Here is a 22,025-nt window from a genome sequence, read left to right as displayed (position 1 = left end):
CGCGCGGCGGCGGCGGCGGCGTCGCCGCTCCTGTTGGCTCAGCCGGCGGCGGCCATGGCGGCCGTGCTGTCCCCGCGTCTCTGCGACAGCGACCCGGCCACGCCCGGCGCGCAGTCCCTCAAGGTGAGAGCGGGTGGCGGCGGCCGCGGAGCTGCGGCGCAACAGCCGCCCCGGCGGGAGGCCTCGCGCGGCCCCCGCGCCTGGGCGCCCTGACCCGCGCCTCTCACCCGACCCGACCCGACCCGCCCAGCCCACCCCGGGCTCACCTCACGCCCGCTGGGGGAGCCGGGCCGCGGCCGGCGGCCTCCGGCGCCCTGGGGCGAACTTTGAGCGCGGGTCTGGGGCTGGGTGCCCGGGGCCGTCCTCCTTCCCAAAAGTCCCTCTGCGTCTTCTCGGAGGCGGCGCGGCAGTTGAGTCCTCACCGCGGCAGCGCCGCAGCCGGGAAAGTTTAGGTCTGGCGGCGGGCAGTTCCGCGTTGGCCCTTCCGGCTGCTCCCGCGCATCCCAGGCATCGCGGGCGCTTGTGGCGCCAAAGACTCCCAGCGCAGATCGGCAGTCGCCCTTTGATATAGTCTCGGGCAGTTCAGGCTTCTCGATCGCTTAATAAAGCAATGTTACGTCGATCTTAAGAGTGACAGACTTACCAGAAGTTTGTAACGTCACCATGTTTCGTAAGGACTGAGAAGCTTTATACAAAAACGTGCGTTTTCAGGGAGAAAGGGGCTTTTTTGGACAGTGCTTGACTTTTCATGTAAAGAGAGCCACAGAGCTATCCCCTTTTTTCTGTTTTTGAACAGTAAAGGTGGTTGAACAGCATTGTGCCTTTAGATTGCAGATGTTTTTGCTTTATATACCAAGTCATCTGCAACAAACTGAACTTGTGTCATTGAATTTCGTGAAATTTTAAGCAAATAAGGAAGCAAGTATGGAAATAGAGAGCACTGATCTCTTATGTTGTGAATACTCATACTTTGTAATAGTATCGGGTATAATCAATGAAAAATTACAAAGTGAAATGAGAAACTGATATCCGGCACTTCCACCAAACTGTCAGGTTGAGGTCTGTCTTTTAATGACATTTTGAAGTCTTGGAAGTTTTGATATACCAGAGGGTTGCTTTGGCCCTGTTCAGGTGTTTGTCTAGCAGTTAAAAAATTTGGAGTGCATGAATATTCTTGTGGGAAGTAGAGATGAAGTACTGATGGGACAGCTGTGTCACAAAATACTCTGAGGCAATCTTGTTTTGACTGGGGCTGCTGCTTCATTTGTCTGAGTTCACACAGCATAGTCTCAGCAATACTAAGAAGTGGCATTACTGGCAATGTGGTGGAGATGCTGCATACTGCATTTTTTTGAGGATGGCTGTGCGAAGAAAACACAGTTTCATTAAAATTCGCTTTTCAGTTTTTACTACTGTGTGAAAGATGTTCTTGCTCCTTAAAGAGGAAGAAAAATATTTGTAAAAAATTGAAGAAAAGAAGAAATAAGCCAAAAATCCCGGAGAAAAATGCTTTTTGTCTATGGCCTGTCTTGATTATAATGTTGTGAAATGTTGCTTAGTAAAAGTAATGTATTCTTGTTTGCTGGAATATTTTTAAATTGATATTTCAAGTCATACATTGCTAAACATACTAGAATGAAAGACATTAGCAAAGGTAGACCTAATAATCATTGTTGTAATTTTTAAATGAGTAAGTATAGTTGGGCTTGAGCCATTTATTTCTGACAGGTTAATTCCTCTTGTTTAAACTTTTCACAGAAGTTAAGAAATTAATTCTGTCACTCTGCTCCACTTCAGAAATTCAATTACTTGAAGAACTGTTTTGTTCTTGACTCAACTACTGGTCACTGTAGGCAATTCGCCTAAAGATTTCTGCTTTCTGTATCTCAGTTATGATCAGACAGAGTAGGTCACTATATGCTTTGAGATTGTTAATGATGCAGGTAGGAGTTGCACAGCATTATGGGACAACAGAGCAGTGAAAAATGCAACATAAACTGAGTCACTGTCTTCTAGATTTTACAGAACTCTTTGTTTTGCTTTGGTCTTTTTTTGCTCCTCTTCATACTTTATTCCCTTTCATTATATTGATCACATGAAATCTGAATAATGACACCTGTCTGAATGTTCCCTTGTAAGAACCTTATTCTCTTTTGTATCTATTGTAATACCAAATTGGGTTTTTTCTTCTGTATATTTTTTCATCTCAAGACACATGTATTTGCTATTTGCTTGCAAAGATAGTCCTTTTATTTTAACTGTATACCTATAAACTCCTGTGTTGTTTTCAGTAATAATTTTCCCTGATTTTGTAAGCATCAGCTGTCAGCAAGGAGTAGGGGTTTTTGCTTTGCACTTGCTTTTGGTGTGGAGTGCTAGTCTGGTCAAGTGCAAGAAGTAGTTTACGTCAGGAATTATGAACTTGGTGGTCAGAGCTACAGCTCTGTCTATTCAGAGCTCTGCCTCTGCCACAGGTGAGAAGCTGCCCAGTTCTGCTGGCCTACCACATGTCATGCAGATAGTTTATAACAAAGAATAATTTGTTATGTAGACTGTTTTGTGAGTTGTTTAAGACCGTCGTAGAATGGCTTAGCAGTTCAAGTATATTTAAATTGTGGATTGCCTTGCAGTGTTTTTGGTGTTTTACGTTATCTTTGGAGTAGTCTCATTTTTTAAATATTTATTTTCATTTCAGGATGACACAGAAGAAAATTCCAATGATGGCAGCCAGCCATCCAAAAGACGGCGTATGGGCTCAGGGGACAGTTCTCGGAGCTGTGAAACTTCCAGTCAAGACGTTGGGTAATACTGTTTTTTGCAATTCCTACTTTTTTTTGTAAGTCTGACTTTATTGTTCAGCATGCTTAAGTATTAGCTCTTTATTTATTACTTGTGTGTTCGTCATACGTGTTTACAAATTGAGGTGATGTCATATAAATAGCTCGATGTCTGTTGCTCCCAGCATATTTTAAGGCATTTTATTTTAGAATGCCACAAAATGTTACAATCAGAAGCACAGTTTACGTGTTTTTAAGACATTGCATACTTGAATGAATTTTGACTCTGTAGTAGTTTCTTTTTCTGGTATCCTCTCCATTATGATGGATATCAGTTTCTTCAGATTCTGTCCCTTAGCATGTTGATCAATGGAGATTTAGAGAAATATATGTGAAGTTGGGTACAACAAAGTGACTTGAAATGGGTTAACAGGATGCAGTGTTTTAAAGTGCTTGTCCAACTTTGTAGTTACTGTTCATTGACATATAAATGGGAATTACTGAATTTCTAGAGATGTCAGTAGTATTATTAAAGATTGTTGTGATTTGTTGTAACATTGTTCTTATGTTTAGGTATAGTTATTTTCCTGCTGAAAATTTGATAGAATATAAATGGCCACCTGATGAAACAGGAGAATACTATATGCTTCAGGAGCAAGTCAGTGAATATTTAGGTGTCACTTCCTTTAAAAGAAAATATCCAGGTATTTATTTTTAAAGTTTTTGTTCTAAAAGCTTGTGTCCTTGAACAGTTTGGATGAAGTCTGTGCTTCTTTGGTTATAGGATGCGCTAACTGTTAAAAGGACCCAGGAAAAGTAGACCTGGATTATACTTCATATTTTCATTACTGGAAATATAATGTATCCACTGGTTTTCAAAGTAATAGAAGACATTGTGGTATTGACACTGAAAATTTGCAAACAAGTCTGATTTGAGGGTTAGATCAACACGTACAGTTTGAAAACTGATGTCAGTTTTATTTTTAGTGATTTGTTGATGATTTGTTACTAGATAACTGGATCTCTGTATTCTGTTTCCTGAATTGTGGCAACATTCTTACACTGTGAAAAATACTAAAAAAGATGTTTGTGGAGGTTCTAGTATTTGAACCTTCATCATTCAGAATTGTCAAATCTGGCTCTTTTCTTGGGGAATTTATTTTTAAGAGTCATGATAAAAGAAAAAATACTGCACTTTCAGTGCTTGGTAAAATTTTCTGTATCTGAAGTTATACATCAGGCTTCTTGTGTTTTTCTGTAAATCATAACTATAGGCAGGGTCTTGTCCTACTGTAGGTCAAGAAAATTTACCATGTCCCTACATTGTTTCTTAAATTTAAAATTAATGTATGAAGTCATGTTTCTTGGAATAGCAATATAATACAGGCTCTAGCTGCCTGGAAACAAAACTGTTTAAATACTTTGACAGTATTTATGGGGGAGTTTCAGTTACTGCACGCATTTTTATTTATTTTTTTTGGGTTTTTTTTTTGTTTTTTTTTTTGAGATTTAGAAAGGCGAGATTTATCTCACAAGGAGAAACTCTACCTCAGAGAACTAAATGTTATCACAGAGACTCAATGCACACTAGGTAAGAAAACAAGCTGTTAGACTTCTTACTCCAGTATAAAAAGTATGGCATTCTGAAAAAGGGGGTCCAGTTTGGTAGAGAAGAATTGCATCCCTCTCAACTGGAAACATAAGTTCTGAAATTAAAACTGGTGTATTTTTGGCTTAGTAAATTGGCCATAATGTATCAGTATTCCAGATTTATTATTAACAAATATATTTTGGATGTATTCTAATTACTTAGAGGGGATTTTGCTGTATTCTAAATTAACGTGTAGAACCTTTTTTTTCTCTTAGAAAAAAGACCACCATAATAGTGTGGTCTCGTATATGTACATATATGCGTGGTGGTATATATTGCATATATATATATACAGGGTGTCTATATATGTTAGTCTTATTTTGCTGCATTGCATTGGAGGCCAGCAGACATGAGTGTATCTTAAATGGTTCAGCTTCTATGTTAGAAATTAGAAGAGTGTGTTTTAAATCACTTGAATATACTTGAAATGCATTGATGTAATTTCTGAGGCTTATATTGAAAGGGCTTTTTTTATTGCTCTTCTGATATATGTGATTTGGACATGTTAGAGTTTAAATTATCCTGCCATGGATTTTTTTCTGTGTATCATGGGTCTGTGAAAATGTAATGTCATTTTACATGCTAACAATCTTTAGTATACCATCTTTATTTCTCACCTGTGAGCTGTCTATTTTTTTTAACTTAACTATGCATAAGAGAACCGTATCTAATTTTTATATATGGAGGTAAAATGTTACATTCTGCCTTACGTATCCAATAGAGATGTGTGCCAACTTTCCCTGTTTTTAAAATTATAATCAGTGGTAGTGACATAAATCATTCTATGTTATTGTCCATGTCTGGAGATTAGTTGTGTTGGAACTTTCAGGGGAGGACATCTGCATTGTAGCTGCAAACTGAGGCATTCTGACTTCTGAGCATGAAATGCTTTACTTGGGAGTCAGGAGTCTTATGTGCAGCTTGCTGCTCTGAATTGCTCTCCTAATGATTTTTATAGAGACTTATGTAAACCTCTTAATTTCAGTACAGGTTCTGCAGGGTAATGAAACTTCAGCAGCACTGGAAGCTGAAACTAAGAGTACACGAGGTCCCATCTAGAACAAAGGTTTTGCCTCACCAGTGGGTTTAAGTAGGTGATTGAGTCAATGTGAAGGGGTCTGTAGCTGTAAGTAATGACACGAGCCTTGGGTACAAGCAAAGTCCTAGTCAGCCTTGAAAGCTAAATGGCACAAGTTTGCTGCTGCTTGGGAAAAAAAACATTGTGCACAGCAGGTTGTTGTCTTTAGCTACTCAAAAACTTTGAGTTGGTCATTGTGAGATATAAATAACCTACAGTTACTTTTGCCAGATAGCATCATCGCTACTTTATTTATTTTAGGTCTAACAGCTTTGCGTAGTGATGAAGTAATTGATCTTATGATTAAAGAATACCCTGCCAAACATGCTGAGTATTCTGTTATACTGCAAGAGAAAGAACGGCAGCGAATAACAGATCATTACAAAGAGTATTCTGTAAGTAATTACCACTTAAGTGAACCAAATCTGCAGTGGGAGTGTGAGAAAGGGTTCTTCTCGAACTGATAGTGAAATGTGTATTATGTGATATGTGAATTAATATAATTGTTTTTATTCCAGCAAATGCAGCAGCAGAACACACAGAAGGTAGAAGCTAGTAAAGTTCCAGAATATATTAAAAAAGCTGCCAAGAAAGCTGCAGAATTCAACAGCAATTTAAACCGAGAGCGGATGGAAGAAAGAAGAGCCTATTTTGATTTACAGACTCATGTAGGTAGATTTAAATTTCTTACCAATTGTGAGGAAGGAGCTCCTTACTTGTTTTAGTGAAGTCGGTTTTGTTACCATTTTAACTATTTTCAGGGGGGTGATTAATGGCAATACTGCTAAAAATAATAATAATCTAAATGTATTTAACCTGCAGACTTTTTAAACTTGAAAATACTTGTCTCAGAAAGCTCTAAAAATCTCACTGTTATTTCGTTACCATGTCTTTATTCTGATAGTAGTAGCATAAAACTAAGACAGTTGTTTATTCATATAAATGGCTAATTTTTCTTTTGAATACCTCCAAAATTTTGCCTGACAATACCTGAAGTAAAAAAGAAAACTATTTTTCACCTAAAAGTGTGCTTGTCAATACTATGCCCTTGCTTTTTGTTAGGTGTTATATTATTTTTGTATTGCATATGTTACATGCCTCTCTGCTTGATCAAAAAAAAAATTATCTGGCATTTTGAAGCAGTGCTGTTCTGCTTCTATAAAGGCAGTAAAGCAAAAATTTTCTCTGCAAATTGTTACATGGCAGACAATTATGGAAAGTTTTCATTTTTCTTGTATTGACCGTGTTGTTAGAGACAAGACAGTGGATAATTACGTCTATTTCCTTCTAAGAGAAGGAAGGCTTATTGTGTAAGCTTCTCCTTTCCATTGTATTATGTATTTGTATTATTAATGGATTTTTTTTATAGTACAGACTGGTTTCAGAAATAGATGGTTCTTTCTACTCTAAAGCAATATGGAGCAACAGTAATAGTTCTTGCTAAAGATGCCAGTTACAAAGGTTAATGTTTACTGTTTCAATTGCTAGATTTAAATTTCAATATTATTTTTCATAGTGTACTGTTTAAAGGGGTTTTATTCTTTAATCTTTGTTCAATCCACTAGATACTTAGGGATTGGATTTAATCCATGATACTGTTTTGGTGTCTCTTAGAATTTTAATGCATTGAATTTCTCATGGGAGAACTGTGGTAGATGATCCAATTCAGTAAAACTGGCAAGTTAAAAAAATACTTGGAGGAGTATTTGGTGAGGAAGGCTCAACTGTTCGTATGTGAAACAAAAATGCCATTGTTTTATATTAAACAATGCAGATTATCCAGGTGCCTCAAGGAAAATACAAAGTCCTGCCTACCGAGAGAACTAAGGTTAGTCCTTATCCAGTGGCTCTCATACCCGGCCAGTTCCAGGAGTACTACAAAAGGTATTTTAAAAGCATTCCAACTGCCAGTTCTGTTGCACTGATCTCTTTTGTCTCCATCTAGCAGGTGGAAAACATTTCACTGTCTTTCCTTTAAGGTTTCAAATTAATTTTAATTTTATACACTTGATAGTCTTCAAAGATGCATAGTGTGACAGCTGTTGTTAAGAAAACAGTACTGACTGCAAGAGCACTGTCTCTGCTGATGTATTGCAGTGCCTGAGATGTGGCCTGCTCAGGTATTTACCACAGTAAAAAGGGGCATCGATTTCACTCCTGCTACCCTCCTGTTTACTTATCATCTGCTTCTGCATGTGTGCTAAAATGAATGTTTTTGTATCAAAGTGTTGTTAGGCTGGCTTCTGATCACGAGTCTTGATGCTCTATTTTGAATTTTTAGAAACTCTTTACAAGTTTAGTCTTGTGGTTTAAGTTTGATGGTGGATTTTTAAGTGAGAGAGAAAGACATTGCAAACTGGACCTTTACATTTAATGAAAAACGTGTTACTTGACTGTTGACATAAATTTAAGATTTTACTCCCAGCATGCTACCGTTGAACAAATCTGTACAGATTTGAAGATTTTTCTGAAGTCTTACTATTGTACAATAGAGATGGTATTCATGCTATATGTGCTTGGTTTTCTCTTGAGAAGCTCTTTATCTGCATGTGCCTTGCTCCTTCCAGTGCATGTTCATACAGCCCACCCCAAATTTGCATGTTACAGGATGTTCCTAAAGGATTTCAATTTTATTAAATCAATTGAACTAAAATTACTTCATGTTATGTTTATTTTGCACTTGTAAGCTGCTAGTGAAACTGCTTTTCCATCTCAGTGAAGGACATGGCATTTCATAATGTGCAGCACAATAGTATCTTGTTCTTTACAATGTTTGTCCTCAGCAGTCAGAGGGCTTCCACTTTTTTCTTAGTCTTTACGGTTAAAAAGAAGGGTGGATTATACATATTGAGCTGTATCTGGCTATAAGCAGTGAGATTACACCTTTACATTCATCCGAAATTACATTTTCTTGTTTTCTTGCATTTTTTTGTTCTCAATAATCAGCTAAACAGCTCTGTTGTTTGCTTTAGACATGTTTGTGTGCCCTGGGTTAGTGTGGCACTGTACATTGATTAAAAAAGTGTATGGTCTGTTTGGCATAGTAACATGGATTGGGTAAAACTTTGCAAATTATGTTCCATGAGTATCTGCTTTACAAAGAAGACAAAGTAGTATGTATGGCGCCACATTTGGGAGGAGAAATTAGTGTGTTTCCTTTGTTTTCATGAACTGTATGTTTTTATGTGACTTCCTGAAAAAAGGAGACTGTTTCCTATTAAAGTCCCTGTGTACTGTATGACTTAATACTTACGCATAAAGTACGCATGAATGAATGCATTTTATTTAATTTCAGATATTCTCCAGATGAACTTCGTTACTTGCCGTTAAACACAGCTCTTTATGAACCTCCTTTGGATCCGGAGCTGCTTACGCTGGACAGTGATGGAGATTCAGATGATGCAGAGGAAGGGCGAGGTGATGAAAAAAGGAAAACCAAAGGCAATTCGGTGAGACAAATTGAAAGTATTCTTGAACAAAAAAATCCTTTTCCTTGACTTTTGTTAGGTTAATTAGTTTCTTAGAATCTTTCAATATTTGCAAAATGAAGGGAAGACCTTTTTTAGTACTTCTGTTTATTTCATAACATTGCTCTCCATTGCTTTCTGGTTTTGGTCCATTTTCAGAGTAAAGTGAACAAATATTTGACATTTCAGACCTTTTTAAAAATTTTCTTTGTTTTGTTTTATTTAAAGAAATTTTGAAGAAACTTCCCAATGCAGCTCTTATTTATAGCCTTTTTCCCAAGGGGAAGTTGCTGGCATTTCTGAGGAGAATGAATATTATAGTTCAGGTCAAAGTATATTTTGCTGTTGGAAGTCCCAGAGAATCTGTCCCCAGAGCAAAGGTGTTGATACCCTCATTACTTTTTTTTTGTGATATGGAAGCAGCAAGTACTAAGTATAGAAACAGTAACTTCATTCCATTTTTAAAAGAAGGTAAAAAGCACTGTGTGTTTTTACTTTACAATACATCTTTTAAAAAATATTTATGTTTTCTCCACTTACGCAAATGCAAAGTTAACTGCTAGCTGAAACTTAAGGGAAACTTTCAGGTATGTTCCTTGATAGTGCTTTAAATGCTCAAGAGCCAGCTGAGATTCAAATTAGCTGAGTACAACTGAACCATTGTTGTATTGGTGCAGTTTGTATGTTAGTGACAATCTCTTTCCAGAAGTTTAACGCTAATTTTAACAGCAGTGCAATGTCACAGTACATTTAGCAATTTCTAGCATGATTGATGAACATGTTTGACAGTAGATATGTACAATTCTAAATTTTGTCATGTAAATATTTATCTTTGAATTTTGTAAGATACTTAGAATTGAAGAAAGGAAAAGGTCAGCTTGTAGGTTAACTAAAGGAGAGAGAGGTGTTTAATATACTGTTTCTGCTTGCATTTTTTTTGAGAAGAAGAAATCATATAAACATAGCATGCTAAATGTCAACTCAAATTTTTGGTTTAATCACACTCCAACTTTTTTACAGTTGGTCATTTGGTATTTAACCATTTTTTCCCAGTTTCCTTTTCCATTTACTTCCGTTCTCATTAATGCTAAAGAAAAGTAACTGGACCAAGCAGACTATGCTTTTGATTTTTCACAGAGGCTCAGAAATCTTTTTTTTTGTGACAGAATGCAGAAGGAAAAATGTCCCTGAGTTTGAATAGCATAGAGAAGTGCGGAAGATGGATAATCAGATTACTGTGAAGTGGTTTTGGCTACGGGATCAGGGGATCTTAGCTAGGTAGTCATTGCGGGGAGCATATAGTTCAGAAAAAACACAGAGGTGGGACATGGTCAGATTTGGACATTTTTGACATTTGTCAGATCTCCCTGGTGTATGCCATAATATGCTTTATAACGTCTCCTTTTTCACACCTCCTCCCGCTCCATTGTTGGAGTTGGTAGCAGTTTTCTTTTCTGTACTGTTTTAGTGGGTCTGACCTAAATAACCCTTCCCCTAAAATATTGGTGAAATATACCATTTCTTGTTGCCACATATAGTTCAATCTGCTTTTGTGTTACACTCCGCCATTTGCTCTATGTCTGTTTTGTCTGTTTTGATTTTAGACCCTAGGGCACAGGCTGATTACTGTTGTGTTTTTACAGTGTGTTTTAATGTAGGGCACCATTGTTATTTGGCTTCTTGGTTTTATTGTAATAAATGGAGTAATCACACTGCTTCCTTCTGGAGCTTTTTGGAAGCCTTTATTAACTTATTTCTGAGAAAAGTCTTGTGCTGCTGCTCTTAATTATGCCTACATTGATCTCTCAACATCTTTAAACCTCTTCCCCTCTTTCTTGCCTCCTTATTCCTCAAAAAAAAAAAAAAGGCAAAAAGCTTTTAGTGCAAAATAAATTCTGTTGTTTGGTTCTGTAAATATGGAAGTATGTTCTGCCATTGATGGCATTCTTCTGCTGCAGTCCAAATTAAATACTTAGAGTGCTCCTGGTGAAAACAGTAGGTGAGGGTGGCAGAAAAAAACCTTCACGTGTTTTAATTCATGGCAGTACTTGTATGCTTTAAATGTATGACAAGGGCACTTTTAACTTTTTGCTGGCCCTTTACGTTGTAAACAGCGTATTGCATTTAGTTGATTTCTTGCTGACTTCTAATGAAAACACTTCAGAGAATTACAGTGTTGTGCTCTCCACACTGGTACCAAGACCAACTGCAAAAACATGACTGCTGATGCCAGTCTCTTAAACCAGAAAAAAACAGATGATGAATGTTGTGAACAATGGTGTTCTAGATTGTGATAAACCCCATGCTTTTGCAGAAGGAATGACATATCCTTCTCTTACCTTAGTTGACTCTAAGGGGCATAGGAAAGACTTGTCTGTCTATCAAAAAAAAAAAATATAGCTATGGTATTTTTATTATAGGACAATTCATCTGGCAATGTATCTGAAGGTGATTGCGCCACAGACAACCAGGAGGATTCTTTTCAGGGAAGACAAAAAACAAGAGACAAAAGTGCTACTCCAAGAAAAGATGGTTCCAAACGTTCTGTATTACCCAAATCAGTTCCTGGGTACAAGGTAGAAGAAAAAAGCCCCTGACTGAATTTTACTCACCATCTTCTTCCTGAAGTATTTGGTTTTTTTAATAATGTGGAACTTCTGCTTGCTGTACTTCACTAGCTGTTCTCCTGTTGTGTGCTCCATCTGTTTGCTTCCTTATTTCCTTTTTGCTTATATTTTGCGTGGGGCTTTTCTTTACCCTAGCTGTACAGTGGCCTCCTGTTGGGTTAACTTCTTAGATTAATAGGCAGTAATGCTAGAAGTATCCATTGTGGATTTATCATTGGAACTCAACATCCTTCTGTCTGCTTTAACATAGCAGTCAGAAATATGTGCCAGTTTGAAGCATTCACTGTTAATTTTTTTCCTGTTTTGTATGGCAGCATACCAAGAGATCAGTCCTATAAAGTGCAGCTGTATGGCTGAGCATATTGTTACATTAATTTTAAATACAGCCTTTTATCCTGGGATGTTATGATGTATAGGATGGAGGGCAAAAAACTTACTACAGCTGTATAGGTCACACTATGTAACCCCTGTAATAGTATTTGGAAAATAGCTTTTTGTGTAGTTCATGCCATGTAGTATGTTTGTGGCAATATGCTTTTATCTAAACTAGTAACTTGGTGAGGATGTTAAGGCATTTCAGCTATCACGCAGTGATTGCTGAACCTAAGACCCCAATCTTGACATGCATTGTTTATATGTTACTATTCTGCATACTGAGATAGAATCTGAATAAACTGTAACACATTTAAAGCAGGTAATTGTCTAGTCCTGTTCCACTGAGAGGAATGAGAATTTTCCATTGACTTAAATGGGAGCAGGAATAGATCCATGAAGAGGGAAAACACTAAGTTAAGGTACGGTTGAGTGTTTACCAGTCAGGAATGCTTATTGGCAATTACAGGACAGGGAACATTTTTGTCAGTGACAAGTTTGTACATACTAAGAATCTGTCTCAGCAAAAGTGAGCTGTTGATGGCTTGCATTTTATGTTTATAAATATTTACTATCTGTGTTTACCAAGTTAATAGTAAATAAACTATAACTTACAATAAGAAGGTAATTTCCAGCAACAATTGAACAGCTTTGATAAATTTCCTCTATATACAGTATCTGTACAAGTTCATAACAGACAGCAAGCTCCAGTTGCATTTTCTGTTTTCAGGAATTTATTAGGAAATGCGTGAACTGTGTAGATTTAGAATGTGATTACCATATATATATATATATATATGTATATATATATATATATTTTTAGATGTAACTTTGCAAGAAGTTGTAGATAGTAGAATGCATTTCAGTATTCCCATGAACATGAAATCCAAAGATGAAGGCTGAAATTTTGTTTTAACTTTGTTTAACTTGACATTAGAAATTGTGTGCCACTAGTTTACAGAAGCTTCACTTACCTGCAAGATGCCCAAGTGTTTGGTTAGTTGAATCTATTTAATGGCCATATGAATTATAAATGCATAGAGAGAGAACTGGTGGAGCAGAACTTTGGTTTGAACTTAAAATTGTAGAAGAGCTGTAGTAGTATACAGCATTACATTTTGAAAATGGATTCCCACAGCATTACTTATTGGGTCAAAATCACTGATTCTGTCAGTAGCAAGGTCTTACTATAACTTGCAGTGCCACGTCTGTACAATGTCAGTGTACATTGCCTGCATCAACCATCCGGCTGTTGCTAAGTCAGGGATGGTGGTGATGTGTTAGGAGAGTGAGAGGATTGGCTTTCTTGTTTGTGGGAACATTTGAAATACTGCAATAAGACAAATTACATGAGCTGTTTTAAGTGGCAAGACAGAATGGTTCTTGTTTGTGAGTCTATGAAAACACCAGATAACAATATACCTAACATATGTGCCGTATATTAACCATACATGTTAAGGCACTTTGAGCCGAAGGCTTAGCTGACTCAAAATGTTTCGCTGTGAAATCTTTGTAATAATTTTGTTCTATATTATTCTCTAATATTGGACTATTTTTGTAGGACACTAATCTTTTGGTTACATGTAGTTAAAATTGAGGGATAATTGCTATGGCATCAGCATATATATATGTATAGCCACGTTATGAGTATTACAGGATTCCATACATTTCCACTGAGTTATTTTCAAGTAAAAGAAATACTGTATATTATATTGAGTCTTTTTTATTGTCAGTTCTTTAACAAAGAACGATTAGCGTGTGTTTTACATTTGCTCATGTTACAAGTAGTGAGTCTGTTACTGCAGGACTGACTGCTACAATTGCACACACAGGGTACTGTTAAAAGTACAAGAGATTTTTTTGCACATAAAACTGAAATGTATTGAGTATCTTTATTTTGCAACACTTCTGTTTTGGGTCACTGTATATGAAAATGTAACACTTTGCATTCAGAATAGGATGTTATAAAAATGGTGTAGTTGGAAAGCTTACTTTGAGAGCTGCAGCGCAGCAGCATGGAACTGAAAACCTACACAGCAGTCATCATTTTGACCCCGCATTCATTTTCTCTCATATCTTATCCCAACGAGATGGGAATATAGAAAGCAAAATTTACTTCTAATGAGATGGGATATTGTGACTTCCCATTTGGAATTGACAGATTTTTAATAGCATTTCTAAAAGCCATTTATGGTGGTAGAATGGAACTGGATTAAAATGTGAATAATCTTGATTTTTTAAAATTTTGTTCTGTTTTGTTTTTGTAAAAATACTTCCATACTGTTGGAACTTCATTCTTAAAAGACTGTGATTCTCACCCCCCCCTCAATATGCACAGTTCCTAATGAATACAGGTTAGTGAACTAAGACTAGATGGAAGCATTGTTAATAAATGCATCTGTAGCAATGTCTACCTTGAGAGTTACGTGTATCAGAATGTGAACTACACACACCTGTAATGCTTGGATGTGTCCAAAATGCAGCTCGCTTTGGCTGGAGTACTGGGGAGTGTGCTGTTGTGTATTAAAGGGAGTAAAATGCAAATCTGTAACAAGCCAGAAGTCTGATTAGAAAAATTTGCTTGCTATTCTAGAAAGGCTTGGTTTCTTAGATGACAGTACAATTTAAAAATAAAAAATAGCCTAAACAATGGAAGGGTAAATGCTGCCACACTGACAAGGTTTAAGCATGTGCCACTTTTGTTGGGAGGAGCAGGGTATAAAGGTATACATGTAGGACACATAGTATAGTTAACAGTAAAAGAGTTTATGCGTGGTTTTCCTTCCATTATATTTATTATTTTGTAGAGATGTTTGTGTGCTAGACTTCTTTTACTGTTTTATTATATTTATGTATAAAACAGGTTGACTTTGCTTTTTTAAAATAAATAAGCAAAAAAATGTCAATGAATGCCTCTGTCATCTTTTGAAGGAAGTTACCTATAAATATTTGGTGTGGTGTTTTGCTTTCTTTAATAAAACTCCTTAGACCAAACAATTTGAAGCAGGCTGTAGCCATGTTTTGACATGAAAAGCACATTGAAAACTTCAGAAAACTTAAAGCAATACATCCTTATACTTTAAAAATGAGTCAAGATACTAAATACCTTGCTAGGTGCTCTCAAAAACTGCCTGGGGAAATAAACACACTTCAAGCTAAGTTGTATTGCAAAAGATCTTTGTAATTTTATTGATTTATTTAGTTAGTGTTTTCACTTTTTAAATTTGTTTTAAAATCAAACCTCATTCTTCTCCCCACGAGTGGTTGGTAGTTGACTGGTATTCTTACTGACAAGCTGTTTAGAACCTTCAGCTCCCTCTGCTAGCTGGGTCTTTGCAGTAACATTGTTTTTTAAAACTGGCACTAGTCATTTTAACATCAGTGAATACTACATTAATTGTTGACTACATTTCTCACTAATTTAATTATGCAGCAAAGCTCAACAATGTGACTACTGCCATGTTTCTGAAATTCAGAATGCTGTAATTCTTCCTCAGGCCTCATCAGGATGAAACTCTTGTTGTAGCTACAGATTTGACACACAGAATACCTAGGCAGATGTTCCGCATTTGAACAGCCTACTATTTTCCTTACCCTTTAAATGGATCTCATGGACCCAGACACACTCTAGATGATAACTTAGAAAAATTATAAATGTAAATCTCTAGTCAAATGCAAGGCTTTTGTTTCTTAAATGATTATGACTGGATACAAGAAGGAACGGTAAAAGAAATACAGCCCTGCATGGCTAACCAGATAATTTGAAACTGAAGATAGAAAAAAATCAAGTTTATTGCTTTTATAATTAATTTTCTATATGTAGGGACAAATGTAATGCAAAAAAAAAAAATATATATATATATTTCCTTCATAAACAGGAAATCCACACAGAAGTTCATAAAGAGTATTCTATATTGGAAGAATCTTCCTGAAATTTTTCACCCTATGTCACATTTAGTTTGCCATGAGGAGAATGTTAGCTGATGAATTAATAGGAAGAGGCAAGTACGTGCTTTTGATCCAATTGGATTTACATATAACTCACTTTTCATGACAAATGCAAAATTTTATGTAGTTAAATCTATTATTTTTTCAGTGCTGCTGCTTGTCATTGACTGTCACATGTTTTAGGGTTCACACGTCCTGACAGATAGTTTATTGATTTTAATAGTTAAGGAGATAGATGACATTTCCTGTTAATCTGTAAATTCTTCTGGAATGAATTTATAGCCCTCTTCTACCCTTCCAGCCAAAGGTCATTCCAAATGCTATATGTGGAATTTGTCTGAAGGGTAAGGAGTCCAACAAGAAAGGAAAACCCGAAGCTCTTATACATTGCTCCCAATGTGACAACAGTGGTGAGTATCTACATCCTAAGGATCCAGATATGTTTGTGAACATATTTAGTGTACTCCATGTGTAGCAAAAGTTCAGTTGCCTTTCCTTTGTTACAACCCCATCTCTCTTTTGTGTTCTCTGTGCTCACACTGTGGGATCTCACCTGGAGGTGAGCTAAGCTTCATGTTTGGTAAAAGCAAACAGTCTAACTAATTTTAAATTTCATTTCAGGCATAAAAGTAATAATACTGGTTTTAATCTAGGCCACCCTTCTTGCCTTGATATGACCCCGGAGCTTGTTACTATGATTAAGACTTACCCTTGGCAATGTATGGAGTGTAAAACGTGCATCATATGTGGGCAGCCTCACCATGAAGAAGAAATGATGTTCTGTGATGTATGTGACCGTGGTTATCACACTTTTTGTGTGGGGCTTGATGCTATCCCTTCAGGTAATAACGTAAGAGTTACTTGTTCCCTTCCCACTTCCTATGAGTCCTGGGCTCATTCTCAGAGTTAATACATGAACAATGAATTAATACATATTCTTTTGAAAGAATAGTTTAAAACAAGTGTGAAGGATAAGAAACACTATAGGAAAGCAGTCACACTATAGGACCTGATTTTTTTACTAAGCTTTATTTCTGTATATTTGGTTGTGCACAGTTAAACCTCGCAATTCCTGTGCAGGAAATATAATTGGCTTTTACAGCATAACCCAAACAGGCTCACTCAGAACTATGTTTTTTCCATATCCACAGAATACTGACAATTATTACCTCTTTTCATTGAAGAAACCTGTAAAAGAAACTGTATTGCTGCATATTGCTAGAGTATAGCTTTCACATTAATTGTACTGTTTCAGCTTTTAAAAGAAATAGTAATCTCAATATTTGTAAATATCTCTTTAAACCCTTTAATTCCCTTTTTTATTCTTAAACATCAAAACTGCAACAGAAGTACTTCCATAGGTAGGTAGGCAAGCCAGTAGCTTTCAGTTGTCAAGTCACTCGTATCATGTGGCCAACTCGGGGCAGTAGAAAGAAAAATAGCAGGTGGTACTGTTGCTTTACATGTAATTCTACGTCCATGGTTAAGTTCATGAATACGTATTCAGTGGCAGTGACAGTATTCCCTGACAGTACTTAAAACACACTGTACTGCCCCATTTTGGGAAGTACTGCAGCTAGCTGTCACTTCCGTACAGGTTCTGTGGCTGATTTCACTTTGAGGCTGACCTAAGAATATAATCAAGTAGATTATATATCTACAAAACTACAAAATTGCCAAAACAGCCTTTGATTCCAGCTGTTGTAATAAAAAGTTAAATGCTTCTCCAGCTGCCATTGATTTCTGCACTGGGTAACTTCACAGCCTTAAACTGTAGTCATTCACCTGAAAATATGACTGGCAAGCTCGAGCACTGTTTGTAAAGCTCTTACCTAATAACCACCTCCTTGGAGTGCTGGCACTTCTTGTGGTCCATGAAGATTGGTGTAGCCAGTGGTTACACGTTATGAGTCTGCAAGGGAGCATGAATTGTGTGTGCTGCTTTACAGAAAAGATGCTCAATTTTAAAAGCATTTGTTGTTCACTTAAAGGAAATACTGCAAATAGATAAGCACCTAACAGAATGATGAAGGGCTGCCTAAATAAGTAAGAGAGTAACAAACTTAGTTTCCCAGTAATTGATAATTTTCTTTTCTTAGGTCGCTGGATTTGTGATTGTTGTCAGAAAGACCCTCCTGTACCCAGAAGAGGAGGAAGAAGGGGGAAAAACAGCAAGGAGGGATAAGAAAGCCCCAAAAACTTGCTGTCCAAAACTTAACTGCACAAATTAAAGTGATACTCTGGTGCTATTTAATCAACCACTCTATAAGAGGAGCAATACCACTTTTTTCTTTTTACTAAATAAACTTTGTCTATATAGTGATTTTTTTGTGATACAAGTCACTAATGTCCTGTCAGGTGTTGAGAGAGGCAAGCCAAATTACCACTCAAAAAAGAAAAGTTTTTCAGTAATGAAATTTAAATTATACATGCATTGGTATAAAATTATAGCAACATACTTCTTTATTTCAGTGCACTTATCAGTAATCTCTGTAAAAAGAAAATTACAGAGCAATTTAATGTACTTCATTTGCATAGCAACTGGTTATTCTGAAATACTCAACCAAAGCGAAAAGTATTCCTGGTAAAAGTAATTTCTAAGGAAGAGTAGGCATGATGACCTTCTTACAATATATTGCAAATCCCTTTCAGCAGAAACTTTGTGTGCAAGCTAATGACTTATTCATAAATATGTGCTTGAAAAAAAAATCACAAAAAGCTATCAAGAGAAGTGTAAGAAAGCACATCTCAAGTTTGAGATACCTATATGTTGTGTTGTTTTTAATGAGACGAAAATGTCATATTGACAAGTAACAACAGCTGAAGTCTCCCTCCCCCTGCAGTAATAGCAAAGAAGCAACATGCACTTGATTCAGGTCATGGATTTGTAGTGGTGATGAGTGACTGGATCAACCTCTGCTTGACAGATGGCTGGTGTGATGTAGAGCACATGCAGTCAAAATAACAGACCATCTATTCCCTTAAGTGATTGATTGTTTTCTCCTTCCTTCACCCTAAGCTAGTTCCTCAACTTCATGAATACACTCAAACATGTTGCTGATTAGTTTTACTGGAGATGCTTGCTCAGAAAACAAGCAGGTTTTATTTTTAAATATGCTCTAAATTGACAGGGGACTGAAGTGCAGTAGTTCATTAATTTTTCTTTATAAAAAAACAATAGAAAATACTGAATTGGAATTGATTTTCCTAAGCACCTATTTTAAGCGAATTTAACAAGATCCCAACTGTACATTCATTTTTAAGCCCTGATCTCTGAAGAGCACTGCAAATACTGTCCTGGTTGCTCGTTTTACATATTGGGGAGGATTTACAATAAAAAATTAAATATGGCTTTTTCTCCCCACTTCCTTCCCGGTTTTGGAAATGTAACCTGAATATCTTCAGGAAACATAGTGAGTATTACAGCAAGTCATTCATACCAATTTCACAGGATGAAGTGTGACTTAAGTCCAGTGTGTATCAATTTAAAAAAGGATTTCAAGTATTAATTTCAAGATTCCAATAAGTATAGTCCAGAAAACAGACTCCTCATCCTGAGATTCATCTTCTGTAGATTGTGAGTATTTCTGGTTTGCCTCCATCTCTTCAGGGTTGTAAGAAGCCTCTCCAAACGGGTACTGTACAACTGTTCGATCATAGTACACCTTCATTTCAAACTCACTCTCCAGGTGAGAGGGGTGGCCATAAATCCCTATTCCCACGGGGCGGCGGAAGTGTGCAGGCACGTGGACGATGTCCTGGCCACAAGTCACAGACTGTAACTCGTACTCGTCAAAGCTGGGGTGAAGTGTCACATCAGACACGTACAAGTCTGCATCACCTTTTAAACTCCGCATCTGAAGAACGATCTTTCCCTCATGATTTAGTCTCAAATAGCTGTAGTTTCCTGCTCCAATCTGACCTTGGACAACATGAAGAAGAATCCATTCCTCAGGTACATCCTCTTCCTCAAAAGCATTTACCACAAATAGTACTTGAGCTGTCACAAATACTGTGAGGATTCTTCTCCAGTGTGTTGCCATGGTCTTCAGTTGTATTTGGATTCTTCCTGTGTCTTGTGCTACCTTATGAATATAAAGTAAAATTCAGATTTTAGTATAGTCCCTTCTTGGAAGTAATCTACTTTTTTTTTTAATTTGGTAATTCTTATAAATCCTCTCTAGTCCACACAAATTTAACTTCAATTGTGTTCATTAACTTGTATTTTTTAATAGTCACAGAAACCAGTGCTAAGATTCAGAACTTTGTCAGAATAAAACGGCTTACATCTTTTGAAAGCTAAACAGAAATTAATCAAGCCAGTGTTCTTTCAACAGAACTGACACAGAGACTTTAGTTTCATTCTGCCTGCATGCATGCCAAACTTGACAGTCACCCAGAAGGATGAAACCCAATAATGATTTTAGCTTCACTTTAAAAAACCCAAAAAACAGTTAAGGAAAGGAAGGCTTTTGCATGCTAGAAGATGCTTAACTTTATATGAGGTAATTAGGGCAAAGTATTTGTTCTCCCATCCTCATCCTCTCAACTTCAAAAGACGGTAAAGGTGCAAATCTGGATGTGGACTTGAAGCAGTAGGCATTCCAGCTTTCATTGGGATGGATTTATAAATAAAAACAAATAATCTAATGAGGTAATACTTTAATTCATGATCCTGATGTATGGCTTGTTTCTAGGACCAAATTTGGCACATTTTCCCTGAAAAAAATGTATTTATTTCAAGAAGGTTTTGTTACAGTACAAACGCTCAGCTCTTTACAGCACTTGCATACAGAAGATAAGGCTGAAGTACCAGGACAAGGGGAAGATGGAAAGGACTGCTGCAAGATCAAGGCTCTTAAAAGCCTATTCCCTCCTTGCTGCATGCTCCCAGTCGGGCAGCCTGAGCATGCCTGCCACACTCCAGCCCTCTGAATAGCTGCGCTAAGTCTCTGTGTGCAAAGCCGCAACTTCCAAACTTTGCTGAAGGCTTCCAAAGCATACAGCTGACTGAATTTGACATGCAAATCACATGAGCCACAAGCCTAAACACCTTCATGTTTAAGAGGAAGATTCTCATCCCCTCATTCCTTCCAAAAGGACACTACAATTGCCTGAAACCAAAAAGCTGCCTGTAACTCGTTTTATACCCTGCTAGCATCAAAGCAAACTACATTCCACTGAGATGTCACTTAAATGTTAAAAGTTCTACAACTGAATGGATCCTTGAGAGAAAAAAAATAGAAAATAATGTCTAACTGTTTCCGTAGTTTGACGTTTTCTGCCCCAGAGGCCTTTCTACTGCAAGGTCAAAATTCTGCAAAGACAGCATAAAAGAACGAAGTGCAGCATTTGCTGAACCTGCCAGACTGACAGAACTCCCTCTACAACCACAGGAAAAAACAGTCTTTTGTCTCGACCGTAAGAGGGAGCTACCTGTCACCTGTCCATCGAAGTAGTGATGAAAAAGCCGAGCGGAGCCACAGGAGGAGCTCCACATCTGACCAGAAAATAATTAAAGTTATCTAGGAAAGAATGAAAGTATCAAGGCGCTGGCCAAGCGCTCTGGAGGAGAAGCGATTCCAAGAGACCTTGGACAGAGCTACGAACGAGGAACTCTGCCCGCCCCGGCTCGCCCCCGCCTCCCAGCGGACGGAACCCCCGCCGGGGGCGGCGGCGGCTCCGAGGGAAGCGGGCGGCTCCGCGCCGCTCCCGTCGGGTGGCCGCGTCGGGCCGATGTCGCCCCCCCGGCCGGGGCTCCGGGGGCTCGGCTCACCTCCGACCTGCCGCGGGGCTCGGGCTCCGGCAAGGCCGCTGCCACGGCGAGGAAGAGCAGCGGGGACTCGCGGACGTGCGGTAGCGCGGCCGCGGCAGCGCGGGAAAGCCCCTCCCCGGGGCGGAGCCCGCAACAGCGCGGTGACCGAGAGGAGGCCGGCGCCAAGGAGCCGGCTCGCGGGGCGGGACGCCGCTACCCCTGCGCGCCCCGGGAGCCGCTCAGTGCGCCCGGCCGAGCCCGGGGGCGGGTGGAGGCGCCGCGCTGCCCCCGAACGCCGGCGGTACTGCCGGGTACTCCCGCCCCGTCCCGGGCACGGCCGCCCTCCTGGT

At 38.1% G+C, this 22,025-nt stretch overlaps 3 protein-coding genes across 7 annotated transcripts in view; 1 reads left to right on the top strand and 2 right to left on the bottom strand.

The window, feature by feature from the left end:
• The window catches only part of ERMARD (ER membrane associated RNA degradation), a 24,672-nt gene extending 24,002 nt beyond the window's left edge, over positions 1–670 (bottom strand). The window contains exon 1 of the mRNA XM_041424287.1: positions 267–670. The gene's annotated coding sequence lies outside the window, so the exon portion shown is untranslated. The remainder of the gene's footprint in view (positions 1–266) is intronic.
• Positions 7–19,304, top strand: PHF10 (PHD finger protein 10). Of its 4 annotated transcripts, none has more exons than XM_041424326.1 (12): positions 7–123; positions 2,696–2,802; positions 3,351–3,481; positions 4,291–4,368; positions 5,768–5,901; positions 6,025–6,174; positions 7,281–7,390; positions 8,802–8,955; positions 11,394–11,549; positions 16,222–16,330; positions 16,574–16,762; positions 18,020–19,304. In XM_041424326.1, the coding sequence occupies exons 1-12, from the start codon at positions 55–57 to the stop codon at positions 18,103–18,105; spliced, it is 1,473 nt and encodes a 490-aa protein (XP_041280260.1). In that variant the 5' UTR covers positions 7–54; the 3' UTR covers positions 18,106–19,304. The 4 variants fall into 4 exon arrangements, with proteins under 4 accessions (XP_041280260.1, XP_041280252.1, XP_041280268.1 ...); XM_041424318.1 differs by having other exon boundaries at positions 4,285–4,368; positions 18,020–19,303; XM_041424334.1 differs by lacking the exon at positions 11,394–11,549 and having other exon boundaries at positions 4,285–4,368; positions 18,020–19,303.
• CUNH6orf120 (chromosome unknown C6orf120 homolog) lies at positions 16,942–22,025 on the bottom strand. Of its 2 annotated transcripts, none has more exons than XM_041424379.1 (2): positions 21,697–22,025; positions 16,942–20,005 (listed from the first exon to the last, which is right to left on the bottom strand). In XM_041424379.1, the coding sequence occupies exon 2, from the start codon at positions 19,961–19,963 to the stop codon at positions 19,406–19,408; it is 558 nt and encodes a 185-aa protein (XP_041280313.1). In that variant the 5' UTR covers positions 19,964–20,005; positions 21,697–22,025; the 3' UTR covers positions 16,942–19,405. The 2 variants fall into 2 exon arrangements, with proteins under 2 accessions (XP_041280313.1, XP_041280323.1); XM_041424389.1 differs by having other exon boundaries at positions 16,942–20,001.

Source organism: Onychostruthus taczanowskii, unplaced genomic scaffold (genome assembly GCF_017590055.1).
Source record: "Onychostruthus taczanowskii isolate IOZ18803 unplaced genomic scaffold, ASM1759005v1 scaffold111, whole genome shotgun sequence".
NCBI classification, from domain to species: domain Eukaryota; kingdom Metazoa; phylum Chordata; class Aves; order Passeriformes; family Passeridae; genus Onychostruthus; species Onychostruthus taczanowskii.
The sequence above is the reverse complement of the archived record's forward strand: the minus strand, read 5'-3'. Positions and strand labels throughout refer to the sequence as shown.

Coding starts and splice junctions, on each gene's coding strand:
- PHF10 (XM_041424318.1), top strand. CDS start 55: ATGGCGGCCGTGCTGTCCCCGCGTCTCTGCGACAGCGACCCGGCCACG. Junction 4,369..5,767: donor AGAGACTCAATGCACACTAG/GTAAGAAAACAA, acceptor TATTTATTTTAG/GTCTAACAGCTTTGCGTAGT. Junction 16,331..16,573: donor CTCCCAATGTGACAACAGTG/GTGAGTATCTAC, acceptor GTTTTAATCTAG/GCCACCCTTCTTGCCTTGAT.
- CUNH6orf120 (XM_041424379.1), bottom strand. CDS start 19,963: ATGGCAACACACTGGAGAAGAATCCTCACAGTATTTGTGACAGCTCAA.